At 30.2% G+C, this 13935-nt stretch overlaps 1 protein-coding gene across 4 annotated transcripts in view; it reads left to right on the forward strand.

Moving 5' to 3' along the window:
- The window catches only part of LOC122859504 (protein scalloped), a 64483-nt gene that overhangs the window by 33645 nt on the left and 16903 nt on the right, over positions 1 to 13935 (forward strand). For all 4 annotated transcript variants that reach the window (XM_044163123.1, XM_044163125.1, XM_044163126.1 and 1 more), the window contains 3 exons: positions 4777 to 4901; positions 7981 to 8119; positions 13316 to 13446. In XM_044163123.1, coding sequence (XP_044019058.1) covers positions 4777 to 4901; positions 7981 to 8119; positions 13316 to 13446 — 395 coding nt within the window. The remainder of the gene's footprint in view (positions 1 to 4776; positions 4902 to 7980; positions 8120 to 13315; positions 13447 to 13935) is intronic.

Below are 13935 nucleotides of genomic sequence, written 5' to 3' on the forward strand. Positions count from 1 at the left end.
TAGTCATTTTTTTTTTTTGACTAGTTTCGTCTATTTTTGCCAAGTTCAAAATAATGGATTTATTTAATTAGTTTTTTTTTGTAAAACTTGATTTTTTTTTAAGTCCTTTGAAAAAAAAAAAAAAAAACTTAGATATTTACATTATTCTACTTAGCTGTAATTGTAGCCACACTATCAATATCTACATTATTTTACCAGAAAAATTTTTTACTTAGCTATATTTTTTACTTAGCTGTATTTGTAGCCAAACAATCAATATCTACATTATTTTACTCAGCTAAATTTTCCACTCAGCTAGATTTTTTACATAGCCGTAATTGTAGCCACACGCCAATAGCGCATTATTTTACTTAGCTAAATTTTATACTTAGCTTTAATTATAGCCAAACAATCAATATCTACATAATTTTACCAGCTTAACTTTTCCCTTAGCTACAATTTTTACTTAGCTAGATTTTTAACTCAGCTTTAATTATAGCCAAACAAACAATATCTACATAATTTTAACAGCTTAATTTTTCCTTTAGCTAGATTTTTTACTTAGTTTTAATTATAGCCAAACAAACAATATCTCCATAATTTTACCAGCTTCGATTTTCCTTAGCTACATCTTTTTCTTAGCTAGATTTTGGACTTAGCTCGATTTTTTACTTAGCTTTAATTATAGCCAAACACACAATATCTACATAATTTTACCAGCTTAATTTTTCCCTTAGCTATATTTTTTACTTAGCTGTAATTGTAGCCAAACAATCAATATTTACATTCTTTTACAAGTAAAATTTTTTGCTTAGCTCGATTTTATTATACATTTCAATTTTACGAAATACGAAACGAGGCAGAAAAAAAATAACTACGGACGGTCATGATGGCCATAATCCGCAACAAGCTGCTACGGGGGGCACTATGGGGTGCCACGGGCCTGAATTGCGGGACGTCCATTGTTTATAGTATCATTAATTGTAACTAAAAAAATTAAAAAATGAAAATTATTTGAAAAAGAAATTGACAATGAAATAAAAAAAAAAATTTTTTTTAATTTTTTTTTTTGTTTAAACAATTAAATTATAAATAAATAAATTGATAAAATAATAAAAGGATAAGATTTTTTTTTTTTAATTTAACAACAATTTAATTTAATAGCCAAAATATTAAATATAATACGGTTTTCTTATTTTCTCCGAGTTTAAGTGACTGTACGCGGAAAAATAAGGATTAAATCGCGAAAATGACCTGAAAGTAAATAATCCAAATAAAAAAAGGAATTGACAGCCTATCATAAATTTTTTTTACAACAATTATTTTAAAAGTTATTAATTTTTTAATTTATGAAATCGTATTTTTTTTTTTTACTTTCTCCGAGTTCGAGTCATTGTACGGGGAAAAAAAGTGTTGAATCGCAAAAAAGACCTAAAGTAAATGATCCAAAGAAAAAAAAAATACAATTATATAAATTTAAAAATTAATAACTTTTGGGCTGTTGAATGAAATTGTTGTTAAATTAAAAAAAAAAAATCTTATCTTTTTATTATTTTAACAATTTATTTATTTATAATTCAATTGTTTAAACAAAAAAAAAAAAAAAAAAAAAAATTTTTTTTTAATTTCATTGTCAATTTTTTTTTTAAATAGTTTTAATTTTTTTTTTTTTCATGTTTTTAGTTTTAATTAATGATACTATAAACAATATATATGTATTATTTAAACAATAAAACATGTTGTAAATAAAAAAATCTCGAAATTAAAATATCTCTCATTTTACGTAGGTGGGACACTTCGCGTCACCTACGTATTGAATTTGTCTAAAAAAAAAAAGAAAAGTGTCGTAGCTCCTTAGCCAATAGACCTAGAGACTTCATATTATGATCAAAAGAAGCGTATTTTTAATACCTACAATTCGTATATTTTCGTTTTTTTAAAAAGTAATTATTAAAGCCGTAAATGCTAAAAATATTAAATTTGTCATTTTGTCTTTTTTTTTTTAAAATTAATAACTCTTAAACTATCCATCCGATTAACTTTCACCGACTAATTTAAAGTTTCATTTTATTTTTATCTACAATTTGCCGCAAATATGAACGCGATATCTTAAAAATTGACAAAATATCGATGATTAATTACAAAATTTTATTTTCGCAGTCACGGAACTGATTAACATTGGAATCTGTCAAAATTATATGGAGGCAGATTAGTCGCACGAAGTTGGCAGCCCTGCTCAGTAAAACGCACTCACACAGATGAACATATGTTTATAATAATATTCCGTAGTAAACAAAACGACATAACCTATGAGCAATATGACATTTATTTAAAAAAAAAAAAAAAATGAACCAATTAATAATTGCACATGACCCACCGGAGTATTGAAAATTTCAATTTTCGTCACAAGTGATTTTTTATTCTATTTTATTTTATATTTTAGTTATTATTATTTTATTCGAACCCGCAAACTAGTACGACGAACTACGACGAATGACAGAACAAAACGGAGACCGCGTCCCTCTTTACTACGTCATCTATTTCCCTTCGATTTCTAATCGAACGCACCCAAATAATTTTAAGACCCTTATATATCCTTAACCTTTCGATAAACCTCAAACATGACCTATAATAAAATCAAGCTAATTTTTTTTCCTACAACTTTTCTCTTCACAATTTTCCCGTAACCCCTATATCCTACCCGCTATTCAAAATAGAAAAATTTTTTATTTTTTTTCCCTGCTTTAAAAATTTTTCTATGATTTTTCTTCTATCCTAATTGATTTCCCACCCTCTAATCTATATCTATGATTTTTTTTTAAAGTTTACCCACAAGTGAGCAAACTCAGACAACTTTCGACTGGACTTCAAGTCAACCACCACAGGTATTCATGAAAGAATCAGTCAAAATTTTTTATATGAATGAATTTATTTGAGAGTCAATTCACAGTCCTTGTAAAAGCCTGGCACGATAGTCAAAACCTAATAATTGTTATTTAAAATTTCTATTTACAATTTATAGATCTAATTAATATAATTTTTTTTTTTTAATTGAATATATGCACGAGTCAAGTCCCCTGTCAGGCTTGGTAAAACGGGCTTGACACAAGGCTCGTGTGAGGCCAGTTGAAAACAACGAGGTCAGTCTTGTGTCAAGCCTGTGTTAACAAGGCTCGTGTGAGGCCGGGAAAAACAATGGGCACAAGCTTGTGTCAAACCTGTGCTTCCAAGGCTTGATACACGACCGTCGCACAAGCCTGGCACAGTTGTTCAAGCCCGAGAACTCCTACCTGGGTAATAATCAAGACCCTTTTAGCATTTGGTTCTAATAGTTGTATTTTAGATATTACAAGAATAAAAAAGACATGGTAACGTTTGTTGGGGCGTGTGGCCCGCGTTACCCGTTGAAAATTAAAAATTTGCGATACTCCGGCTAGGGCCATGGTTATTTTAAATCATTACTTAAATATAATTTAATGGTTCGTTAACAATAATATAGTTCAATTCAAGGCTTTTTTGAAGCCTTATAAACATTTTATTCCAACTCTATGATGACATTCTTCGGTCCGTTTTTTTGATTTTTTTTCGGCGAGCCATAAGTTATTTGACGTTGAGTTATTCATTGCGCCGTTTTTCAGATTTTTTTCGGCGAGCTATAACTTTTGTAATAATGAAAATAAAGAGTTCGTATTAGGCTCATATTATGCGCCTCAAAAAAATCTAGTGACATCGGTTGGGGTTTTTTTTCTATCAATAATGGTTTTCGAGAAAAAAAATTAAGTATCAGAATTTTTTTTTTTTAATTTTATAGTTTTTTTTTTTCCCAAAAACTATTAGAGATAGAAGAAAAAACCTCAATGCGGGCGATAGAGTTTTTCAAGGCGCATATTATGAGCTTATAATACGAAGTCTCTATCTTTATTTGACGTTGAGTTATTCATTGCGCCGTTTTTATCCGTAAAATTTCCACGTAAAAACATATGCAACATTTTAAGTTACATAAATAATAATTTAAAAATAATGAAATATTAAACAGAGAAGATTTACGAACAAAAAACTTCTGGTATTAATACTTTCTAATAGATAGTGTAGACTCCCTAATTTTTCGAGTAAGAAAAAAAATTTTTTCAAAATTTACATTTTTTCTTTACAACTCAAAACTATTATCAATAGAAAAAAAACCCATTATGCGGGCGATAGAGTTTTTCAATGCGCTTCTTTTATAAGCCTAGTACGAAGTCTATATGTTACTTATAGTTACTATAGTTCGTAAGTTATGAGCTTTTTTTTTTTTTCGCCGATGAATTCAATACTGTGGCTGAGCCTATGGCTCCTAGCCTCCGTAATTTTTTTTTTTTTTAACACTAATTTAGTCTTGATTCAAATCAAAATGTGTAATGGTTAGAATTGTTATGTCTTTTAACAAGAAGTTTTTCATTTCTAATAAAATTTATTTTATTCTTCAAAATCTAAAAATTTCTCAGGACGAAAATTCTATTTTTAAGAAGTTTCGAATTTGAATGTAGAATTTTTTTTTGCAGTGCATATTTGGTTAAAAATTGATTTTTATCTTCTAATAAAAAATAATAACTATTGAACGGAGTAGTTTATAATAGAATTGGTACGTATATCCAATCCATCAATCACTCACTATCCATTTTTATGACCTCCATTTGACTTCTGAAAGCGTAACATTTTGGTATCACTTTGATGTCTAGACTGATGTCTTAGAACTCCTGAATTAAATGTTCAATCTGTTGGTTACAATTACAAATGAGTTGATTGTGATGATTGCAGGCAGTGCGGTGGCTGCAGCCGACACCATTTCTTCACCGTGGACACCTGCGAGTTCCGGGCCGCCGCCCGATGCCAATGGCTCCGGCTCGGATACGAAAAATCTCGACGTTGGCGACATCAGCGATGTAAGTATAATTCATAAAATAATACATTCTATCTTAACACACACACACACACACACACATATATATATATATATATATATTTGCTGTATTTCTAGCTACACTCAGTGCCATTTTTAAATCTTAACATTCTTGCTCTCGTCCTATTTACATTCACTCCGTCTCCCTAACTCCCTAAGTCCTAGGAATTTTCGTGATCAAAAAGTCAAGTTCAAATTTCTAAGAAACTTCTATTTAGCCTATATTCAACAAAAATCATAAGAACTAATTTTTTTTTAATTTTTGCATTAACCTGATTGCCGAAACAAATATATTTTTCAATTGTTTTTTAATTGCAGTAACAGACGTCAAAGAAAAAATTAAACGTGTTATTTATTTAAAATAAGATAAATTTTACGTGGAAATTATCCACTAGAGACCCAATCGGTTAGTTATTCTAGCAAGGATATTTATATTCAGCTCGTCAGATTCGCATATATAATCTGCATTTTTAGTGATCATAATCTCTTTTCACTTTCGTTGGATACAGGAGTCCATTAAGAAACCTCCAATTTGAATAAGTTAACAAAGTCAATCATAGATTTTTTTTCTTTACGACATAGATATATAGATTCAACTTATTTCAATTAGAGTCTGTATTTTATAATAAATTAAATTACATCACCACTTAACTTTTTTTTGTTATTTGTCTAAAAAAAAAAAATAAAATAAACTTTATTCAAACAAATGTATTATAAGACGTCAAGTTTATTATATATTCAATAAATAATATATGTGAAAGAAGGTCATTCTTAATGAGGATGAAAATTTTCTGTCTTTTAAGTTAACGTGCGATGGCTTAGGGGATAACACACTGGCGTTTGGAATATAGGTTTAGATAGGTTTTTAGGGAGATAGGTTCGAATCGCGCTCGGGACCAAAAATTAATTTACAAAAAAAAAAAAACTATGATACAAATAAAAAACGAAATGAAGTTCTCAGTGAGCGAAAAATAATAATTTTTTTTTTTTTTTAATTAAAAAATGTATTTTTTCAACTTTTGATCATTTATTAATTTAACTTGAGACAAAAATCATTCAAGTTGAGAAAAAAACATATTTAAGTTGAGTGAATAATGATATAAATAGAGCAAATTTTGATTTTATTTGAGCAAATTTTCTCTCAACTTGATCGCTCGTTGCTTTAAATTGAATGACTCTTCTTTCAAATCGAGGGTTATGTCATTTCATTTTAGCAAATTTTCTCTCAACTTGAACGCTTGTTGCCTTAAATCGAATGACTTGTCTTTCAAATTGAGGTATATGTCATTTTTTTTTTGCAAATTTTTCCTCCCCAGGTAGGAATCGACGATTGGGACAAGCTTGTGTCAAGCTTGGATTCCAGGCTTCGAAGCTTGTGTCAAGCTTGGATTCCAAGCGTGTGTCAAGCTTGGTAAGAGCCTGGAATGATAACCATGTATTTGCTTGTGTCAAGCTTCGAATCCAAGCTTGAGACAGTCTTGCAAAAAAAATTATAAATAAATATAAATAACTATTATTATTAATTTATTATTTTTGACATTATTATTATTTACACGATCCAAGTTGAATTAACGATAATAATTTGAGCGAAAATAAACGGCGTACTGGGGGATCGATCCTAGGTCTCTCACGTGGAATTCCGATGCTCTATCACGTCAACCACCGGGGTATTCATAACAGACTCACAAAAAATTTTGATATGAATTAAAGATATATTCGAGACTTAATACACAGTCCTTGTAACAGATTGGCACGATACTCAAAACCTAATAATTGCTATTTGAAATTTCTATTTACACTCTATATGTAGATTTAAATATTATAATTTTTTTTTTTTTTAATTGAATATATGCACAAGTCAACTCTCGTGTCAAGCTTGATAAAACGAGCTTGACACAAGGCTCGTGTGAAGCCGGGTAAAACAAAAAAGTACAGGCTTGACACAATTATAATAATATAATGCCTGATGAATCGAAATAAATGTCATGTTTACGCTTGGTATACCAAGCTTGTGTCAAACTTAAAATCCAATGTTGACACAAACTTGTAATCCAAGCTTGTGTCAAACTTAAAATCCAATCTTGACACAAACTTGTAATCCAAGCTTGTGTCAAACTTAAAATCCAATCTTGACACAAGACTGATTTCCAAGGCTTTGTGTGAGCCTAGAGTCAGACCATCGTAACAGGCTCGACACAAACTTGGGACACAAGGTTTGGAAATCAAGCTTGTGCCAAGCCTGTTACAATCGTTACGGCTGGGCGATTCATACCTGGGTCAAATCAAAAGACAAAATATCCTTAAGTTTATCACAAGTTTTCTTAAATTAATTCTATATTTTAAAAAAAAAAAAATAATTTGTCTCAAATTGAAAAAAAATATTTTCTCAAAACAAGACATTTTTTCTCGAATTAATTATTTTTTTTTTCAACTTAAGACAAAAAAGTTCCTAGAAAAAATTTGCTAATATGAAGAAAATTTTTTTTCAATAACAGCAATTTTTTTTCTCAGTGCAATAAGATATTATTATCTTCAAAAAAACTGTTTTTAACTTCTTTCAAATTTTTTTTTTTCTTAGACAGAAAGTTCTATTTGAAAGAATTTTTTGTCTCAAATTGAACAAAAAATTATTTAACAAACAATAATCATTATTCATTGTAATTTCATAATAGTAGAATAATATGAATTCAAACTGATAAATATGCAACTTTGGATTAAACGTAAAATTTTAGTCTACTCATTAGGGTCATAAAAATTTCAGATCGCAGTGACATATGATTTCAAAAAGTTCCTTTTGACTGAATCCAAATGCAACTTTTTCTGAATCCAAAGAAATATTTTTTCCAAGAAGAAAATCATTGCTATGTTTTGACAGGATAATTGAAATATAAGAATCTATCAGAATGTTGATTCAAAAATTTTTTGTTTTTACTAGAAATTTGTTTATTAACAAAAAATCAGAATTACAGTTTCTTAATAAACCACATAACTCTTTAAAAAATCTTACATATTTCTTTTTAGTCTGTTTAATACCAAAAGCATCAAATATTTTAACTTTTTAGGACGAGAAAGATCTCTCGGCTGCAGACGCAGAAGGTGTGTGGTCACCGGATATTGAACAAAGTTTTCAGGAAGCTCTTACCATATATCCACCATGTGGTCGACGAAAAATCATTCTTTCTGATGAAGGAAAGATGTACGGTAAGTCATTGCAGCTCACAATCATCTTTCAATTATTTTAGAACGAAAAACTTAAATTTGTTAACACATCCCGAGATGAAAAAATTACAGTATTTTAGCAAGAGACAATTGTATTCGATATTCCATATTATCTTTCTCAGTGCCATTAAAAATACTATCCGAATACAATTTTTAGTCCTTCCAAGATATTCGTGAGGAAACAATTGTATTTGAAAAGTAATGATAGAAAGATAATAGTATTCGGTGAAAGAACCGAAAAAATACGATCGTATTCGCGATCACAAGACTTGAAAAATACGATTGTATTTTCTACATTTTTAGATGCCGTATTATTTTTTTTAATTCTCTATCCGAACCGAGTTTGATCCTGCAATATCCTAGTTACTAAACCTATGCCCGACGCGCGATACCAACTTTACAAGCTGCAAATTGAAGAATTTTCGTTTACATAAGTTACGAGGCAATGTACACGAATTTAATTGATTTGAAAAATGAAAAAAGACCTGTAAATCAGGTGAAAGTTACTAATTAATTTATTTAGGTCATCCTATCCTTAGCAACATCTGCGATAAGTAATTAATAAAAAAGCTATTAGCAAATGTCGCTGAGGAAAGGATGTAACCAAATAAATTAATTCGTAGTCTAGATAGATTCCTCAGCAATATTTTCTATAATAAATTAAAATAATTGTGTCAAATGGCTGAAGAATTAATTTGTTAGAAAGTAATCTGTTGTCAAGCAAAAAGCTGTTAATTAGTTCAGAAAATATCTTGAAATAACAAGACGTGATACTACATCTTTATAAGACCGAAAAATTTGAAAAAAATATCAGGCAAAAAATTGTTGCCTTTGTTTTTTTTTCGTTTTTTAATGATTTCGAGAGTTTCCATGAAGATCTTGCTGACATAAGATTTATAAATGTTAAAATTTTTTCAGCTCTTCAAAATTGCTATGGCCATATTGAATTTTGAATATTGAAAAATGGCTAGCCCATATTGAATTTCAATACAATTCCCCCACGTTTCCGAGTTGCTGTGGGCCATAGTAAAAATCGCGGTGTTTTTTCACCAAAAAAAAAAGAAAAAATCTATTCGTGCATATAAAATACCCCGAGTGGAAATCTGGTCAGGCCTGATTCAACTTCAAGTCTTGATCAAGACTTGATCAATGTTCCCTTAACACGGGAACCCTGATCAAAATTTGATCAAGATTTGATTAAGATGCTTCATTAAGGATAACTTGATCAAGATTGGATCAAAGAATTAAGAAACCTTAACTCATCATTATTAAGCCCAGCCTGATCAAGAATTGATCGATTATCATACATTTCGGTACTTGTATTTTTTCAAGATCATCTTGATCAAAATTGGATCAAAGAAACCCTAACTCATCCTTATTAAGGCCAGTCTGATCGAAACTTGATCAATTAATATATATTTCGGTACTTGTAATTTTTTAAAGATCTCGATCAAGACTGGATCAATGAAACCTTAACTTATCCTTAATAAGGCCGGCTTGATCCAAACTTGATCAAGCATTGATCAGTTATTATCAGAGCCGGGAAGTTCGTCTGTTATTTCAGCTTGCCGTAAATACCATGGCAACACGGTGTAATATAGTTTAAAAAAAAGACGATCTGAACCTCGTACATGGAAAAAATGGCCTCAAAAAATGGCCTTTTTTTTTTGGCCTCTTAAAAATGGTCTTATTTTTTTTGGCCTCTTAAAAATGACCTCAAAAAATGGCCAAAAGAGGCCAAAAACATAAGGCCATTTTTTAAAGCCATTTTTAAGAAGCCAAAAAAAAAAATAAGGCCATTTTTAAGAGGCCAAAAATATAAGGCCATTTTAAAGGGCCATTTTTAAGAGGCCAAAAAAAAAGGCCATTTTTTGAGGCCATTTTTTCCATGTACGAGGTTCAGATCGTCTTTTTTTCCTGATCAAAACTTGATCAAAAACGTAACGCCAAACGTGATCAAGTATTGATCAAGTAAACATTATTAGTTAGGGAGCCCATCGTGCTGTTTCTTACGTCATCGCATAACGATTTGAAATACCTTTATTCGACGTGTCTTGACGAGTACAATAAGCAGCTTCAGTGGCCGACCGTTTTGGTGGAACGACAGGGGGTGGCTGACGGTCAAAGTAGGTGGATGAGGTAAGTTAACTTACCTCATCGCATAACCATTGGAAATAGGCCCAATCGATTGGTAATGATGCCCTGAACACGAAAATAATAATGGCCGACCATTGACAGGGCACTTTTTTAATGGCCAACCAAAAAACTGCAAGTTTTAACAAAAAAAGAGCTAAAATGAGGTAAATTAACTTACCTCATCGCATAACGATTGGAAATAGGTCCAATCGATTAGTAATGATGCCCTGAACACGAAAATAATAGTGGCCGACCATTTAGAGGGCACTTTTTTAATGGCCGACCAAAAAACTACAAAATTGAGAAAAAAAAATGAGGTAAATAAACTTACCTCATTCCATAACGATTGAAAATAGGCCCAATTGATTGGTAATGATGCCCTGAATACGAAAATAAAAATGGCCGACCATTTAGAGGGAAATTTTTTGGTGGCCGACCAAAAAACTCCAAGTTTTTATAAAGCCGTTCTTTCAGATTTGTGATTTTCATCTATCGTTCATTTACTTCATTCCTATGTAATTTTTTGGTCGGTCATCAAAAAAGTTAACTTACCTCATTTTAGCTCTTTTTTTGTTAAAACTTGCAGTTTTTTGGTTGGCCATTAAAAAAGTGCCCTCTAAATGGTCGGCCATTATTATTTTCGTGTTCAGGGCATCATTACCAATCGATTGAGCCTATTTCCAATGGTTATGCGATGAGGTAAGTTAACTTACTTCATCCACCTACTTTGACCGTCAGCCACCCCCTGTCGTTCCATTAAAACGGTCGGCCACTAAAGGTGCTTATTGTACTCGTCAAGACACGTCGAATAAACGTATTTCAAATCGTTATGCGATGAGGTACGAAAAGGCACGATGGGCTCCCTAACTATATTTGGCGTTACGATCTTGATCAAGTTTGGATCAAGCATCTCGATCAAGAATGGATACGAAATCAATGTTGCCTGATCAAGTTTTGATTTCAATTTCCACTCGGGACATCAAGTGATTCAAAGTAGTGACGCACTTTTTCTTTTAGGGGACGTCGATATATACAGCTTTTATTATATTTTATTATATTTCATTTATTTATGATCATTGAATATGGTTATTCAATTTTTGTTCGCTACTTAAATTTTATTCTTTAATTTCATGTCCCCACGGAGAGTAATTAAAAAAAAAATTTAACTATAAAAATTTAACTGAGAGAATTTTTTTGTTATTTCTAAGTTAAAATTTTTTTATAATTACGGGGTAGCCACTCAAAACTAAGCCAAGACGACAACACCGTAATTTGTACGAGATAGTTTGTTTTTTTTCGTGGGTTACAAAGATAAGTTTACGCACGAATATTGAAATTCGGATTTTATAAATACGTACGAGACACAATAATTTTTACGGGGTACACCGATTAAAAAAATGTGCTCGCTTTTATTTTTTCAGGAAGAACTTTCTACTTCTACGGGGTGGTCTGTAGAAAAATAATATGATGTCAAGTACAAATAAATTCAACTTTTATCGATCCCTACGAAATATGAAATTTTTACGGGGTACATCGTTAAAATAAAAATGCATTTCAGTTATTAAAAAAAAAAGTTTTTTACATTTAACGGGATGATTTGTTTTGACAGAACTTATATATATATATAATTGTTTCCCTGTTTTTTTTTTTTTTTGTTTTTTACTGTCCCGACCGGGATTCGAACCTACGACCATACCTAAACCTATTGAACCTAAAATCTAAAACCTAGTGCGTTATCCCCTAAGCCATCGCGCGTTATTGTGGAAAAAAAAAATTTTCGTCCTTATTAATAATGACCTTCGAAAATTAAAAGAAAAAAGATTTGTTAATTATTGAAATGAATAAATCGAGACAAGAATGAATGTGAAGAGAATTAAAGTGATACTTATATGAAATAAAATATTTATTTCATAAATATTATGTATGTAATTTAAATAAAATAAATAAAAATGTCCAAGAAAATGTCCAACTAATGAATTATTTCCTTGAAACATAATTCTTTGGCAACCTTAATTCCTTAGCTACATCTTTTCCTTAGCTACTGCTTTTTCTTGGACATTTGTATTTTTAAAAAATAAATTTACATGTATTTTATTTATAAAATAAATAAAAAATGTCCAAGAAAAAGCAGTAGCTAAGGAAAAGATGTAGCTAAGGAATTGAGGTTGCCAAAAAATTATGTTTCAAGGAAATAATTCCTTAGTCACATTAATTCCTTAGCTACATCTTTTCCTTAGCTACTGCTTTTCCTTGGACATTTTTTATTTATTTTTTAAATAAAATTACATGTTTGTTACTAATTAAAATTATTTGCATCGTGTCAATTATGACTGTCGTGTAAATCAATTTTTTTTTTTTTGTTCTTCTTTTAGATAAAACTACGGGGTATATTGTAATTATACCTTTGTTGACGTTATATGTTTTTTATAAGTACGGGGTGCCCCGTAAAAATAAATTCTTAATTTTTAAAAGCCTTCAAAATTTGTTTGTTGTCATAAAAAAATAAAAGAAGCCGTAAAAGTACGGGGTCCCCTGTAAATATAAATCGGTAACTTAAAAATTCGTCAATGTTTTGCTAACTTTTTTAGAGTATTTTTCCGTATTTATGAATTCCTTGGTAAACGTTCTATATCTACGGTGTCATACCGGAATATTTGATGATACATTCACAAATAATTTATATACCCTACATAGAATATAAAATAACTCGTGAATACACCGTAAAATATTCAATGCGCAATGAAATCATTCCGTGATAATTTGATATTTTTTACATCATATTCCCGTAATTATAAATTCCTGAATTTGTACGGTATTCTTTCGTAAATAGTATAGTAACCACATGCAGAATACTTAGTGTAAATAAATAGTTAAATACAGAAATGTCAACTTGGCCCACTTCGTAGTGGTTGCCCCGTAGAATTAACAAAAAAATTCTCTCAGTATACTAACTAACTACTCAGAAAAATTTGGTTACTTTACCAATTGTTTAACAGCTAATTCCATATACTTATTAAATTGATTGATTGGTTATTTTTTCAGGTCGAAATGAGTTAATAGCTCGGTACATAAAGCTGCGTACTGGCAAAACCAGAACGCGAAAGCAAGTCTCTTCTCATATACAAGTACTTGCAAGACGAAAATTGCGAGAAATCCAGGCAAAGCTGAAAGTGGTAAGTGGACAGGCAAAAATATTGATATGTATACATACATAATTTTTCATACTTAAATTTTTCTGTACACGGAGAGAAATCCGCAGCATATATTACTGTAGTGGTATCGTAAAAATCATAGCTGCCGTCATTTCAGCGACTAATTCCCACTTATTATAATGATTATTATTATATTTCATCTAAATTTTTTACTGTAGTCTACCGGAATTTTTGGAAGTCTTGAGTTAATGGTATACTTTACGCCAGAAATTACTGTAGTGTACAGCAGTTTTTCCCGCCAGATGACACGAATATTTATTGGAAATCAAGTGTGTTTCTAACCTCTTCTAAAAAAGTTTATTGTTTTTATTTTATTCATGAATAAAATAAATATGCGGTGAAACACATGAAAATTATAAAATGGTTTATTTTTCAAAAATTAATAAACACGTTACATTTTTATTTTGATGTTTAAACAATAAGGTTTTATTTAATTTTTTGTGTTGTTTT

This window comes from Aphidius gifuensis, linkage group LG6, assembly GCF_014905175.1.
Source record: "Aphidius gifuensis isolate YNYX2018 linkage group LG6, ASM1490517v1, whole genome shotgun sequence".
Classification (NCBI taxonomy): Eukaryota; Metazoa; Arthropoda; class Insecta; order Hymenoptera; family Braconidae; genus Aphidius; species Aphidius gifuensis.